General features: G+C 40.7%; 2 protein-coding genes across 2 annotated transcripts; one reads left to right on the forward strand and one right to left on the reverse strand.

The window, feature by feature from the left end:
* Nucleotides 1-6,329: 6,329 nt before the first annotated feature.
* LOC148906285 (uncharacterized) lies at nt 6,330-9,622 on the reverse strand. The gene is made up of 2 exons (XM_089037416.1): nt 8,821-9,622; nt 6,330-8,113 (listed from the first exon to the last, which is right to left on the reverse strand). Exons 1-2 carry the CDS (start codon nt 9,620-9,622, stop codon nt 6,333-6,335), a joined length of 2,583 nt encoding a protein of 860 aa, XP_088893542.1. The 3' UTR covers nt 6,330-6,332.
* A 2,564-nt stretch (nt 9,623-12,186) lies between these two features.
* On the forward strand, nt 12,187-14,584 carry LOC148906286 (uncharacterized). The gene is made up of 4 exons (XM_089038286.1): nt 12,187-12,250; nt 12,618-12,724; nt 12,876-12,985; nt 13,136-14,584. The coding sequence occupies exons 2-4, from the start codon at nt 12,670-12,672 to the stop codon at nt 13,469-13,471; spliced, it is 501 nt and encodes a 166-aa protein (XP_088894412.1). The 5' UTR covers nt 12,187-12,250; nt 12,618-12,669; the 3' UTR covers nt 13,472-14,584.
* The last annotated feature ends 714 nt before the right edge of the window (nt 14,585-15,298 follow it).

Below are 15,298 nucleotides of genomic sequence, written 5' to 3' on the forward strand. Positions count from 1 at the left end.
GAAATCATGGCAGAAGAAGCTGTGGCTGCACTCACAGAGCAATTGGCTGCACTCAAGGCACAGCTGGATGGCATGCAGGCTGAAGGAGGACCCCCTGCCCAACCTGTTTTTGCACCAGTGGTAAAAGTGACAGTGCCAAGGGAGAAGAAGCTGAGGAAGTATGCTGGTGGCAGAGACGACAAAGTGCTTGAAGACTGGATAGCGGATGCACAGAGGTCTGTGGCTGCCCAGAAGTTAACTGGTCAAGAGGCGGTGGATTTCCTGTACCATAGCTTAGAAGGTGCGGCTCGAGATGAAGTTCGACTAAGGCCTGTGGATGACTGGACAGACCCGGAGGGTTTCTTCAGGATTCTGAGAGACGTCTTCGGAGAGAAGCTCACCAAGACCCAGCTTCTCCAGAGGTTTTTCGCCAGAAAACAAGGTGACAGGGAGCCCATCCAGGACTTTGCCCATGCCCTGATGTCAATGGCGGAGCACATAACCAGAGTACACGTAGGAGCCCTGGAAAACAAGGACCAGAACCTCAGAGACACATTCGTTGAGAACTTGCGTGACAACCTGTTGCGCAGGGATCTCAAGCGCTATATCAGAGAACATCCCGAGAAGACCTTCAACGAGGTGAGGCAAGAGGCCTATTGTAGCTCGGAAGACACAGATAGAGGAGCACATCGCCATGCAGCGGCCAAGGAGGTGTTGGTGGAGAGCAACCAAGTAAATGCCATCCAAGAGCTTACAGCAGGACAGAAGGCCCTGGTGGAGAGGCTCATGCAGCAACAAAAATTGCTGGATGAGCAGCAGAAGCTGCTAACCCAACTTACCATGAAGTTAGCAAGCCCATCACCACCACGAAGTCCCCCACGTGGTCCGAGGAGATGTTACAACTGCCACGAGCTTGGACATCTTCGGCCGAACTGCCCAAAGCCCCTGAAAGACAAGGCACCAGCAGCACCACAGAAGGAGTCAAACTCCAGCTCTCCACGGCAGTGAGCCACGCCGTGGAGAGGAACTGTAGTGGCTCTAACTCTCTTTTTCAGAACGAAAAGTTTGTCGGGACAAGTCCCACAGTGGTGGCGAGGATTGGCGGAGTACCTGTGAAAAGCTTAGTGGATACGGGCTCCATGGTTACCCTCATCACCGAGTCGTTCTACAGGGAGAAGCTACAGCCAACCCTAGGAGACCTACACCCTGAAACAAGATTACTGCAGCTGCGAGGAGCTAACGGTTTGGACATCCCTTACATTGGATATATCGTCGCTACAGTAGAGATCGGAGGAGTGGTGGTCCCTGGGTGCGGCATCTTCATCACGAAGGACACAGCAGCCACTACAGTAATGCAGAGGAGGGTACCTGGCCTACTGGGAACCAACGTTCTTGGGCAGGTGCCCCAATACCAACAGATCCTGCAAGATGAAGAGAAGAAGAGTAAACGTAAAACTGGGTTCGTGAAAGTAGCCGGCTCAGACAAAGTCTGGGTCCCTGCTTTCACAGAATCTGATATCTTGGTCACAGGCCCATCATGGGGCACTGATGCTGTGATCGAACCCCTTGGTGTACCAGTAGAAGGAAACCTCACCGTGGCCAGTACTCTCGTGGATACTACCAAGACGTGTTACTATGTCAGAGTTGCCAACCAGACGGCAAAGGACATATGGCTAAAGCCGAGGACGCGGATTGGAATTGTGCGAGAGGGAGAGATGGTCAAGAGAGGAGAGCAGTTGGAGTTCCTACACGAGAATAACATGGTGACAGTGTGCTGTAACCTTAGTGCTGACCCTCAGATGCCACCCCAACGGGAAGCTGTGGGCAAAGTACGTTGGCAAAGGATACAGACACCCCCTCACGGGATTACCCTGGAACATTTCCCCGGGACGGAACTTCAGAGGGAGAAAGCTCTCCAGATGTTCGAAAGAAATGAAGAGGTGTTCGCTTCATGTAAGGAGGACCTTGGCTGTACAAAGACAACATATCATCGCATCTACACAGACGATGATGTGCCTGTCACAGAGCGTTACAGAAGGATTCCTCCAAACCAATACCAGGAGGTGCAACAGCATCTACAAGACTTGCTAGAAAAAGGAGTGATATGTTCAAGTGAGAGTAACTATGCCTCCCCAATAGTGCTTGTACGAAAGAAGTCTGGAGCCTTGAGGATGTGCGTCGACTACCGGAAGCTGAACCAGAAAACCAAGCGTGATCAGTACCCCCTACCAAGGATAGAGGAATCACTGGAGGCACTGCGTGGCGCAAAGTACTTTTCCACCATAGATCTGGCATCAGCCTACAATCAAGTTGAAGTCCATCCTGATGATCAGCACAAGACTGCGTTCACAACGCCCATGGGTTTGTTTCAGTACACTCGGATGCCGTTTGGACTACAGAATGCCCCAGCGACCTTCCAAAGGTTGATGCAAGGAGTCTTCCGAGAGGACATACTTCGCACCCTGATGGTCTACCTGGACGACATCATAGTCTTCTCATCCACCATTGAAGAACATCTTGAGCGGTTGGAAACGGTATTCAGTAAGCTGAAGCATCATGGATTAAAGGTTGAACCAGCCAAGTGTCAACTCTTCAGAGATCGGGTGTCCTACCTGGGGCACGTGGTCTCTGCTGACGGTGTCGAGACAGACCTTGAAAAGACAAAGACAGTTAACGAGTGGCCAGTCCCCCAGACAGTACGCGATGTGCGATCATTCCTTGGTTTCGCGTCATACTACAGAAGATTTGTCCCCAAGTTCGCTCAAATGGCAGGCCCGCTGCACAAGTTAGTTGCTGAGCTTGGGAGCGGAGGAAGTAACAAGACCACCCGGAAGCAGATTGGCGTACTGTGGACAGAAGAGTGCCAAAAGAGCTTCAACAAGTTAAAGAATCTACTAACCTCAGCACCAGTGCTGGCCTACCCGGACTACACCAAGCCCTTCATCCTAGAGACGGATGCGTCCAACGAAGGATTGGGAGCCGTGCTGTCCCAAGAACAGGACGGAAGAGTCAAAGTGATCGCTTATGCCAGCCGAGGCCTGAGAGGTGGAGAGCGAAACATGGAGAACTACTCATCGAGGAAGCTGGAACTACTAGCCTTGAAGTGGGCTGTATGTGAGAAGTTCAGGGAGTACCTGCTGGGATCGAAGTTTGTCGTCTACACAGACAACAACCCGCTGACATACCTACAGTCAAAGAGTAAGCTGAAAGCTGTGGAGCAGAGGTGGGCTGCAGAGTTAGCAAACTTCAACTTCACCATCAAGTATCGCCCTGGACGTCACAATCAGAATGCAGATGCTCTAAGTCGCATCAACCGAGATGAAGAACCAACCACAGTTGAAGTAAGAAGCACCCTAGCCTACTCTACCAATACTACAGACCTACCAGAAGAGGTACGTCAACATTTGATGGTATCAGCAGCGTTCATAAGCAACACAGAGACAAGTGCGCTGGAGGAGCAAGCAACCTCATTCCCAACCACACCTCTCACAGAGATCCAACGACTACAGCAGGAGGACCCATGCATCAGTCGTCTCCTCCACTACCGAAACCTTGGACGTCGGCCAAGTAAAAGGCAAAGCCAACAAGAGACAAGGGATACAAGGAAGTTGCTTAGTCACTGGAACAGGATTGAGGAAAGCCATGGAGTTCTCTACCGCCGTACAGGAGTCGGACAGGGAAGTGAGCTTCGGTTACTGCTACTCCCCACATCAATGAAATCACAAGTACTGAAGGGTGCGCACGATCAATGTGAACATCAAGGACAAGACAGGACAGAACAGCTCTTGAGGAAAAGATGTTGGTGGCCCGGTATGCAAGGAGATGTGAAGCAATGGATCTCAAATTGTGAAAGATGTGTCATTGCCAAAGGATCCTACCTTCCAGTCAAGACGCCGATGGGCAGCCTACTAGCTACTAGGCCATTGGAAGTGCTAGCGATGGATTTTACCTTGCTTGAGCCTGCAACAGATGGAAGAGAAAATGTCCTCGTGTTAACAGATGTGTTCACAAAGTTTACAATTGCTGTACCTACCCGTGATCAGAAAGCTACAACCGTAGTCAAGACCCTGATTAAAGAATGGTTCCTTGTGTATGGAATCCCCCAAAGAATACACTCTGACCAAGGCAAGTCATTTGAGGCAGAACTAGTCAAGGAGTTGTGTGCAGTGTATGGAATTAAGAAGTCAAGGACAACCCCCTATCATCCTCAAGGAAATGGGCAGTGCGAAAGATTCAACCGTACACTACATGAGCTTCTAAGAACTCTACCAGCAGAAAAGAAAAGAAGGTGGCCTGAACACCTGAAAGAGTTATGTTACGCCTATAATGCTACGCCACATGCAACGACTAGATACTCACCCTTCTACCTGATGTTTGGTAGAGATGCAAAGCTACCTCTGGACATTCTACTTCCTGATGATGACAGACAAGTGACAGTAGACAACCAGCAATGGATTACCAAGCACCAGACTCGTCTACGAGAAGCTTATACCACTGTGACACAAAACTTGAAGGAAGCTGCTACCGTCAGAAAGAAGATCCATGACCAGAAGGGCAGAGCACTGGCCGAACCACTACAAGTTGGAGAGCGAGTACTCCTTCGCAACCGTAAAGTCAGAGGAAGAAACAAGATTCAAGATAAATGGGACAACCAAGTGTACAAAATCGTCGAACGAAGAGACAACAATACATATGTCGTTGAAAGAGCTGATGGACATGGAGGAGATAAAGTTGTTAGTCAAGGAGAAATGCAAGTGTGTCCAAGACCAATGCTGGAGATACGAGGACGACACAAGCAAGCTGACAGGTCTAGACAAACATGTACTGCATCGCCAGAATCATCAGATGAAGAAGAAGACATTGGGGAAATGACAATCGCCTTTCAACCAATGACAGAACCAGCTGAACCTGATGATGATGATAATAGTGATGATGCGTCTAAGGAAGAACTGGCTGCACCTGTACTCCGACGTTCCACAAGGACAACGGCAGGCCAACACAGCAACCTCTATAATCTTCCAAGATCCGCACTTCAGCACTGACGAGTCCACCTGCGTATCATTGTTCCTGAATTTGCTCGAGGACGAAGCAAACAAAAAGGAGGGGCAAGTGTGACAGAGTCAAAAGACACTATTTTGGACAGTAATTATTTAGTCATAAATCTATATTTTTAATTAGGAATGCCTCGTGTACACATAGGAATGTAATTCTTTAGTTAACTGTTTGCGTGGAAAATGCGTAAGCAAGAAATAATTTCCGTACGTAATTACATTACAGTGAGTCATGCCTAGGTTTGGCGCTTGTTTACGTAAGTTCGTGTTTGGGACATCCTGTTTGCGCCTAGGGCGTGCAACATTGCATAGGATGTGTAAGGTCTTAAGAATGCAGGTTTTTCCATAAAAATAGGCCCAAACTAAGCTTAAATCAGTGTAGTAAAAGTTCTTGAAGACGTTGCACATATCAAGACAAGGAATTCTCTACGATGTAAAGGTATGAATCTTTGAAGCCTTTTACACTTATACCTAGGATAGATTTAGGACAAATCTATGTTAATATCGTTAACTAGTCGTTATATTTTATAGCTTAGATTTTCTACATATTTGTTAAGCATTCGTTTCATGTTGTAGTAATTCTAGTCGCATTAGCGCGTAATTTAGTACAAAGTTATTCACGCAGTAGTAATTTAGTAATCACGCTGAGTGTATCTTGTCTTTTAAACTCTTTAAAACGTTTACTATAGGATCGCTACCGCCTTACTCGCTTGTTTAACCTTTTTACTACGATAAATAGCCTTAACTGCGGGATAAAAGACCTTTTCTTTCCAACCTTTAATTTGTTCGCTACTTAAACTCTACACTCAAGGTCATTGTCGCGACCGCGTGTTCAGTAAACCGTGTAATTCTTAGTTTGTCATAAACAAAGGTTAAAATACTTACCTAAAGCCATAGTTAACCTCTAGTCAATTTTTCCTATTGCTTTTTCCATTGGTTTAGTTCATTTTAAATGGTTTACCGACTTGTACATTAAACTTTGCAACCTAGTAATTTTCACTCGCGTATTGTAAACACTGCTAATCAGTATGCAATATTCAAATTACCTGTGACGTAATTTACGTATTTCCGTTTCTAGTTATATCTAGCAAAACTGTATTTTATTCATAACTTTTTAGCTATTTAGATAAGCTACAAATTTATTTTATCTCATTGTAAATATTTTTCTTGTTTTCATTAGAGATATCCTGTAATCTCGTTCCCGTTTTTTTTCATGTATTGTAAAGTTGTGTGAATTTTTCAATAAATTCTTTTGTCAAAACCACTTGCAATCTGATTCATAGCTGAGCGCCTTGCCGCCGGTTACATTCCTTTGCTCATAGAACCAAATAATGTGGAGCCAATTTTGACGGATCCAAACTTAGCAACTGTGTAGGGAATATCCAGGATGTCATTTTCAGTAAGTCCCAATAGTTTTGCATAGACGACTTTAAGGTATCTCAAGTCGTCACTGTCTATAGTATGGTCCTTGATAGGAGGCAGTTCTTCCAAGATAGAACTACGGGTCCAGTCGCAACTTTGGAGCTCGGTTACAGGCGTCGTTCTCTCCATTTGAAAAGCACTCTGAGCCACAATTGGATCAAGTGTGGTTTTTAGAGAGCCCACCATCTTACTCTCACTGAAGAACTCTTTGAATTCTTCTTCGTAATCGGAGGGAAAAGTAAAAGATTTGGGCTTGATTTGCGCCAAAAATTTTCTCATCAGCTGCACTTCTAACGATTTGTTGTTGGTTGTGTATGCCCCAAGGACTCCATTATACCTTTCAAAACTGTAACACCAGAACCCATGGAATGGGCCATAGTCCAGCAAGCATTCTCCCAGATGGCCATGCAAATGCATATTTGGTGTTATGAAATTGGACCCATATAAATCTTCTGCCTTTTTAAGGAACTGTATCAAAACATCATCTCCTTCTTCAATTTCCCCTGTTGTGATACATTTCTTGCTCAGTATTTTGCATGCTTTGGCAAACAGTTTCCAGCAATCCAGATGTTTATCTGGAAGTATTCCTTGAAGAGCATTGAGTGAGTATACCACAACCCAGTTTTGCCATTGATCAGCTGTAAATCCACTAAAATTGTTGGCAATTTTACCCGGGATTCTGCCAATATCTTGGGGAACTACCATTGAGTCTACTCTTTCTTGTATAATTTGAAGCTCATTTTGGCCCAAGAGAGGTGCATCTGGGTTGCACCAAACTTTTTTGAATATGTGCTTTGCTGTTCCCAAGTACAGGTTGTGCATCGGGTCTATAACAAAATATCTGATACAGTCAAAGTACTCTAAGTCCTGCAGCACTGAATATCGGGCACCATGCTTGGAGCACACTGATTGTTGCATGGTTGGTGTCACCTCAAACAAAGAATCTTTTGCCAAGACTTTGTGTTCTGCAGAAGTTCTCTTTTGCCACTCTGACCGATCAAATCCTGAAAAATCTAAATTTCCATCTATATAGAAATTTTTCTTGCATCTTGAGCAACCCTGGTTTGCCATGTGTCCCATGAAACCACCAATTTTTCTTATGGCTGGAATGTCACAAGTGACACAAACCAAACCTACTTTTATTGGTTTTTTCAAGAGACTTCCTGCAACTGAGAAGCGAATGTTAGTGTTCCAGAGTTGTTTAAGTTCTTCAACCAATGGTTTAAGGAATGTATTTGCTGTGAGCTTTGGCTCACTTGGTCCTGGAAGAATCCCTGCTATTATGACATTTTCCAGCTTATATCTCTCATGTCTAGGTAAATCCATTACCACAAGATATATAACGCCGACAGATCCAGGAGAATGCTTGTGTGGCTGAAACCAGTCAACATTCAGCATCAGGCCAAGACTGTTTACAGATGACAAGAAACCAGATGTTGCTAGCTCTTTCCACACATTCCCATCATAAATGTCAGTTTTAATATCTATGTTTGCAGGCCTTGCGGTATGCCTCCACTTTTGACATTCTTTCCAAAATCCTGGCTTCTTTAGAAGATCCTGAAGACATCCAATTAAGGATTGATATGGATATACCATTCTTGGATAAAATCTAGTTTTACCTCCACTTCTAACGGTTTTTAGAAGGAACTCTCCACAAGGACCTAAAAATGGTAAGTTTAAGATTTACTAAATTTTATAGTTTTTATTATATTTTTAGAAAACACATTGTTTAAGCATATGTTCGTGCCAGACTGTTGCCAGTTACCAAGAGTGGATTCAGGGAGTTCAAAAGGGGGCTAAAGTCCCCCCCCCCCCCCCCCCCCTTCAGCAGAAAAAAAGATGCTTTTTTATATTGTTTTTCCTTGTGTTGATGGAAGAAAGTCAATTAGCCCCTCCTAAACTCAATTAGCCCCCACTAAGATTTTGGCAGGATCCGCCCTTGGTTACAGTACAGCAGTATAACAGTGTTCAAATCAAAAAGTGACAATTGTAGTAGGGGAACATAATGAGGCTAATTCTCAAAACACCCTAAAAGAAAAATCAAGAAAACACTGCCAAAAACATATGACATGGGTCAACATGGCATGATATCATTAACACATGAATATTATATAAATATATAGATAGATCAAGGTTAGCTATGTTCTGTCCTCTGATAAAACACTCCTGAAGCTGTAGAACATTCAAAGGGTTATTATATAACTTTTTCCATGTGCTTAACAGCTCCAGTCATGTTTTGTCAGAGCAAAGAACATAGCTAACCCTAATCTATTCATTAAATCAGTTCTACATAACAAAACACTACTGTGTTTCCTTCATGAATTATTAATTATGAGTTTTTTAAACTAAGTTTGCAATTTTGGTTTACCTCTTCTACCTCTGTGTGGGTGATCAGGCCATGGTACATAATTGCACCTGGCAGACACACAGTTACCACTTCTAGTTTCAATGCAGTCCTTCAAGTTATAGAGGGACTTGCATTTGGGGCAAACCACAAATTTCTTGAAGGTGTCCTCAGTGACCCCAATGAATTTCTTCAATTTGTACACAGAACCAGGAAAAAGCTTTTCAAGAGTAGATATCGTTGTATCAAATGTCCCAATGAGCCAAAAGAACTTGCAGAGGAACTTTATGAGCACACTGACTGCACTATCAGATATCCCAAAATTGCTTTGCCATGTTGTTATAAATAATGCCAACCATAGAACTAATGCATTTATCTTGGTGCTCAAAGCTGATGTAGATGTTTCCTCTTGTGGGACTTCTGAATGGTCATCTCCTGTATCGTTATTTATATTGTCAGGCTCTAGGTCTTCCATTATATCGTCATCTGATTCCATACAGCTGTCAACATCTTCATCATCCCAAGTCTCAGTTGGTGGTGGTTGTGTCATTTCTTGACTGCCTGCAGGATCCTCTTGAATATCTTCCTCATTATCGTCACTATCAAAAAAGCTGACATCTTCTTCCTCAAACCTCCTTTTTTCAATTAATTCGCTAAACTGTTTTGTGATGTTTGGAGGTAACTCCATATCTATTGTGCCTCCATCAGCTGGTTCACTATCAATTGGTAACCCACATTCCTTCACATGAAACCTTGACCAGGAGTAAGAAAAAGATTTGCCACACTTTGGACATGTTTTTCTACGTCTCTTCTGGGCTCTTTCCATGATTGTTATTGTAAATCAAACCAGCCTGCATTTAACATGAAAAAGTAAATAATGAGACTATATCTAGCTAGATAGGCAGCCTAAGTGACTTACAAATGAATGAACAGCACATTAATAAGGAACTTGAATATTGATGAAATATTAATTTGCTCAGTTGCATTAACTTGCCAATAAAGCAAAAAAAAAAAAAATTATCATGGCCGTTGATTAAATTAAATAATGTATAGTCGGTGGTATTCATCAATGAGGCAGTGTTACTCTACAAGATATACAGTAAAATGAAGATTAATTTCTGGTATTATAACTAAACTTAATAAATAATTATAAAGGAAAGACAATAGGACAAATTATAAAGATATATAATTGCATATGTAGTTAGCATAATTTTAGCCTTGAATATACTTGAATGTATAGTGTCTTATGCCAGATTGGAACTATAGACTGAATCATTTTTTATCCTTCGAATTTTAACTTTTCTCTGATATTCAAGTCTAAAATTAATACTAAAGCAATTATACCCATAAATATAACATAATTATACCCCTCAGGCTCAGTGATTATGGTTAATATTATTTTACCTCGCCACTTGAAGACTCGCAGCTCGCGAAATACTCCACCAATAATCACTCTGCCTTTTATGAATAAAAGCTCTGCTATCCCCAAAATATTGATCTGGACTTTTTTTAAAGCATATTAACACAGATGTAATGTTAGTAGTAGTAGTGGCATAACCATGGAGACATAACATTAATTACATAACTCTGATCTTTGAGTTGAAAATGTGATTTTTTTCTCCTGTAATTAAGTTAATGTTCAATTATTTAATGTCATTTTATTCAAGGGACTGTCGTAATTGAGGAAACCTGTGGCGGTATCCCTTACCTTATGTTTGCATATAAATTAAATTACATAAGTTTATAAATTCTAAAGAAAAATGAAATACTTACCCCCTAAAGAACTCCTGTCGATTCAAATACTAAAAAAAAAGTTCGTTGTATTTATTTTCATTAATTTTGATAGATTAAATAACCAATCAAAATAAAGATTTTATCTGTATTGCGGATGACATTCTGGAATAGCCAATCACACAAGCTGTTATATCAGTTGTTGTGTACATAATTATCCAATCCTGATCCAATTTCGATCCGGTTCTAAACTCGTTTTAACTATTTCAAACCGGTTCTAAACTCTTTTCAAACCAGTTCAGTTCTGATCGAGTTCGTTCTTCAGAAGTTCAGCTTCGTAGACCACTAAAGTTTAGTCTTATTAGAACGCGAAAAATTCGATTCCGTTATTTCTGGTTATTTAGTTGTATTACTAAAATGAATAGAAACGCAGGAGAGTTTCGACAGTTATTGAAATCCATTCAAGAAGTTGGTGGAAAAGTAGACAGTGTAAAGGGAAATGTCGATGTCCTTGATGGAAACGCGGCACTGTTTTCCGATGAAGTCTTCTCGAAAATTAGCGAAATGGAGAATAGGTTAGTCAAAAAGATGGATGATTCTTTGAACGCGATCATGACCCGGCTAGACGCATTAGAAGAGAAGGTAAAGGAAAATTCTGCTTCACGTAGCGGTTCTGGTTTAACGCCTGACAGTTCTCGTAAAAGAAAAATACAGAGAAACCCCGACTTATCGGTAAGTATGCTTAATCTAAGTTAGCTTAATCGACTCAAATTTATCAAATGGCGTAAAATCAAGGCAGATTTATATTTTTTAAATATTTTTGAATTAAAACGTATTTAAGAATGTTTTTTTATTCAGCTCCTAGATGCACTTTTGATCAAAAAAAAAAGAGAGAGAGAAATTTGCAAACCAACTACTTGGATTTTCCCGCGTTTTTTTACCCGCGAAAGTTTTTTTCCTTTGAATTAAAAAGTCACCAAGATTGCTTTTACATTTCTTTCTGTACTTTATGTTTTTTTATTTGCCCTTTTAATATATTTATAAGCGAGAAATTTACAAGGTATTTAACTCGAGTTTCGAATTTCCTCGGTTTTTCCCTTGTGCATGTCTGGTGAAAATGCAAGTTTGAAAGATGCGCCAATTGTGGCAGGTCACGTGACTCTAAAAGCGAAAGTGCACGAAGTCGAATCTCTATTACATTACAATGTTTTGATTTCTCTAAATAATCATTTGAAGTATTTTCCTTCGACATTAAAAAAAAAAAGAAATGTAAGTATTTTAACGCCAACAACATGCAAAAAAGTCATATATGTGTATATATAAACGAAAAAATACATAGAAAATTTACCTGTTCTTTTTTTTTTTTGCAGCATTCAACTGAGTGGTTTGTGAACTTTGATATACATCCCCTATAAGCCTTTTCATAGTTTACGAATCGATTCCACTGCACATGCGATTTTATCCCGAATTTCTCACCTTCTGTCTTAAACCTATTGTTCTTAATTAAACATAAGGTGAGAAATTCGGGATAAATTCGCATGCGCAGTGGAATCGATTCTTAAACTATGAAAAGGCTTATTGGAAGCGTTTAGCCTTTAAATTACTAATTTTGTTTTCGCATTTTTGATTTGACTTTGATTTTTGAATTTAATGACTTTTAAACCTAGCATCATGTGCGCAGCAAGCTAATTTCATTAGATTTGGAATGGGACACCTCAAAGAAGTAAGTAATAATGAAATTTAACGAAAGATTGAAGGAGTATCATTATCAAGGATAAATTATTATCTTTTACTTCTTTTAATTTGGCCCTAACCCAAGGGCTGATCCAGAGGGGGGGGATAAAGGGGGGCTGAAGGCCGACCACCCCCCCCCCCCCTTCAGCAGAAAAAAACGATATTTTTTATATTGTTTTTCGTTGTGTTGACGGTAGAAACTCAATTAGCCCACCCAATACTTACTTAGCCCCCCCCCCCCCCCCCCCCCCCCCTTAAAATTTTGGCTGGATCCACCCTTTAAGCAATCATGGTTTACAATTTAAATGCACTACCTTTAGACTCGACATTGAATAACTTTAAGTTTATATTGATAGAGAAACCGATCCTGTTAACTTGGCTATATCTGAAAAATTGCTAAAGGAGGTGATGGAAGTGGAGACAGTGAGAGGCGATACGTCCATCACTCCCAGAAGAATAAATGGTATGGCCCTGAAAGTTATTCTCTTATTTTGAGGAGAACATAACACATATTATTACATATGTAAAATGTTCACTTACTACCATAGAATTATTAAAGTTTTTTAAATATTGAGAGCGAGATATTTAATTTATTATGATCATACTTCTAACAGATGCTATATCGGCGACTTATCAAACCGCCAGGAAGCGCGGAAAGCGGCAGGAAAGTGGGGCTGACGAGGCTTATAAAAAACGACAAAGAAAAAACCAAAGAATAGATAGAGTAAGTAACAACCGAATTTTATTCGCAAGTAGTAACGTATATTGAAGGGATTTTAGAGGACACTTTTTTTATACTAAGGAATGATTTATCTAAACGAGCTTGAACCTATTTCATCATTCTTTTTCTCTTTTCATTTACCTCTTCTGACAGAAATTAAGACGTCGCCTGGCAGCAGCGACAGAACAGGAAAAGAACGGCGACTTGGGTACCGGACTACATTCTTCCCTCGTTTCATCGGAGGAGTCGGATGATGAAGCCCTGGACCTGAGGCCCATCCCCTGGAGATGTCCCCGGCTCTCAACCTTTTTCCAGTCTCTCGATGATAGGTGGAAGAGTAACCTCACAAGCTATCAGAGGCGGCAGATCGTCGAAAGACAGACTGGGCCGCCTAGCACCAGAGATTATGCTATTGTTCCACAAAGATTGCGTAAGTGGACTATAGGGCCCCATGAAGATGATGTGCTAGCCGAACCCTTTTCCCTATAAAGTGCTACTAGTATATGAAATCGCACGATCTGGAGTACAATTCGGAATTACTAGGCACGAGTGGTGTTTTCAAAGTCTTCAAAATTGAACGAGCCTTTACGAGCCTTTACGAGAATTTAGGCGAGTTCAATTTGATAACTTTCAAAACATCACGAGTATCTATAAATTCCGAATTGTACGTTTTATTTTTTTTGTGTAAAGTATTTTTAAACGATTTTGCGCGAGTTTGTCTCTGTCTTTTGACACAAACACATCCGGTAGGCAGCCAATCAGCGCTCGCGTTATATGTAAATATTTTTTAATTACGTATAAAATACTTGGAATGAGTTCATATACACCCCTTTTTCAAAAAAGGTAATTGGGGAAGGTGCATTCTGCATGTTTTTTACTAATTTTGTATTTTAAGCAATATTTCAAAGCCGACAATGAGGAATGGACAGGATTTGAAGTGCAAGCAATTAGTTGCTTGGAACTAATTGCGCGGACTCTATATCCCGTCCAGTCCGATATTGGAGGCTATAAAATGACACATCATGCTCATTTATTATTGAATTCAGTCCTTTTACAGGATTTTACTAGGTTTCAAGTAACATCATGTGACCCAAATATAGACCATTGATTGACTGGTTTCCTCATGACTTATTATGCATGTGTAAATAATGTCAACACTGTGTATTTCAGGCTTGGTATACAACACATTTTAAAACATGCAAGAAAATCTTCTCCAAATTTTTTTGAAATAGCTGTATAATAGTTCACACTGCATCCGGATTGGCGCGGCATTCTGCATTCTAAAATAAATATTAGAATGGGTAACAAAATTTTTAAAAATGAAATTTTTACTGCACGGTAAAACGTGATTACCTTTCTCGATTTGGGGCATAAATATAGGTTTTGTTGGCTGTGATGCTGGCTGTGATGCTGGCTCTGATTTGAAAGCATGCCTTTTCAGTATTTTAATAAGCAATATATTTGTGATTTTTAGAGACTTTGACTTATTTGTATATTTTGAATACTACAGTTGTGTTGTAATTCCACTAGGGAAAACATTACTTTATTTGATGACATGTAAAAATAAGACGTCATTTTTTAAAATAAAAGACATTAATTCTATGGATAACATATATTGTTTTCCCCAATAATCCTAAAAAGAAAAATCCCGGATAACCAGAATTTTACGTCAATTATACCCTCCTGTAAAAGGCAGGAAATCTCAGAAATTTCCTTAATTATCCTGAAACGAAAAATCCCGGATAACTAGAATTTTACGTCAATTATATCCTCCTGTAAAACGCAAGAAAACTCGGAGTTCTTCTGAATATTCATGAAAAGGAAAATCCTGCAAAATCTTAGTTTTACGTCAATTTTACAAAAGGAAAACGCTGGAAAACGCTACATTTTACCACATTTTACGTAACCGGAAAATTCTGGATAACTCAAATTTTACAACAACTTTACAGCGTCGGTAAAATTCCCGATAATAGGACGTTTACCGGAATTTTACTGTCAGGAAAATTCCCGTAAAACTCGAGTTTTCCTTTTCGTAAAATATCCGATAATTCAGGATTATGTTGCATTTTGTGGTAATTTTACAGGTGGTAAAACGCGACTGTTTTTCCAGTGCAAGTGTTTTTGAAGGTAAAGTATTTCCACATTTTAGTCTTTAATGTACGGTTCCAGCGCTCTATCACCGAAGCTTTCTTATCACTATGTGTGACAAAAAAGTGGACATCATTTTTCTTGAAATAGTTTTGGACAAGACGATTAAGAAACTCTGTTCCTTTGTCGGTCTGAAACTTCTTGGGAATCCTTCCAGCCTTGAAGATC

The sequence above is a fragment of the Actinia tenebrosa genome, unplaced genomic scaffold, assembly GCF_029948245.1.
Source record: "Actinia tenebrosa isolate PJP-AT-01 unplaced genomic scaffold, QUT_ActTen_1.0 PGA_scaffold5__44_contigs__length_20552954, whole genome shotgun sequence".
Lineage (NCBI taxonomy): Eukaryota > Metazoa > Cnidaria > Anthozoa > Actiniaria > Actiniidae > Actinia > Actinia tenebrosa.

Excerpts from the sequence above, each read along its gene's own strand:
- LOC148906286 (XM_089038286.1), top strand. The coding sequence starts at position 12,670 with ATGGAAGTGGAGACAGTGAGAGGCGATACGTCCATCACTCCCAGAAGA. Across the intron at positions 12,725-12,875 it reads CACTCCCAGAAGAATAAATG|ATGCTATATCGGCGACTTAT; the intron begins GTATGGCCCTGA and ends TACTTCTAACAG. Across the intron at positions 12,986-13,135 it reads AAAACCAAAGAATAGATAGA|AAATTAAGACGTCGCCTGGC; the intron begins GTAAGTAACAAC and ends CTCTTCTGACAG.
- LOC148906285 (XM_089037416.1), bottom strand. The coding sequence starts at position 9,622 with ATGGAAAGAGCCCAGAAGAGACGTAGAAAAACATGTCCAAAGTGTGGC. Across the intron at positions 8,114-8,820 it reads CCCACACAGAGGTAGAAGAG|GTCCTTGTGGAGAGTTCCTT; the intron begins GTAAACCAAAAT and ends TACCATTTTTAG.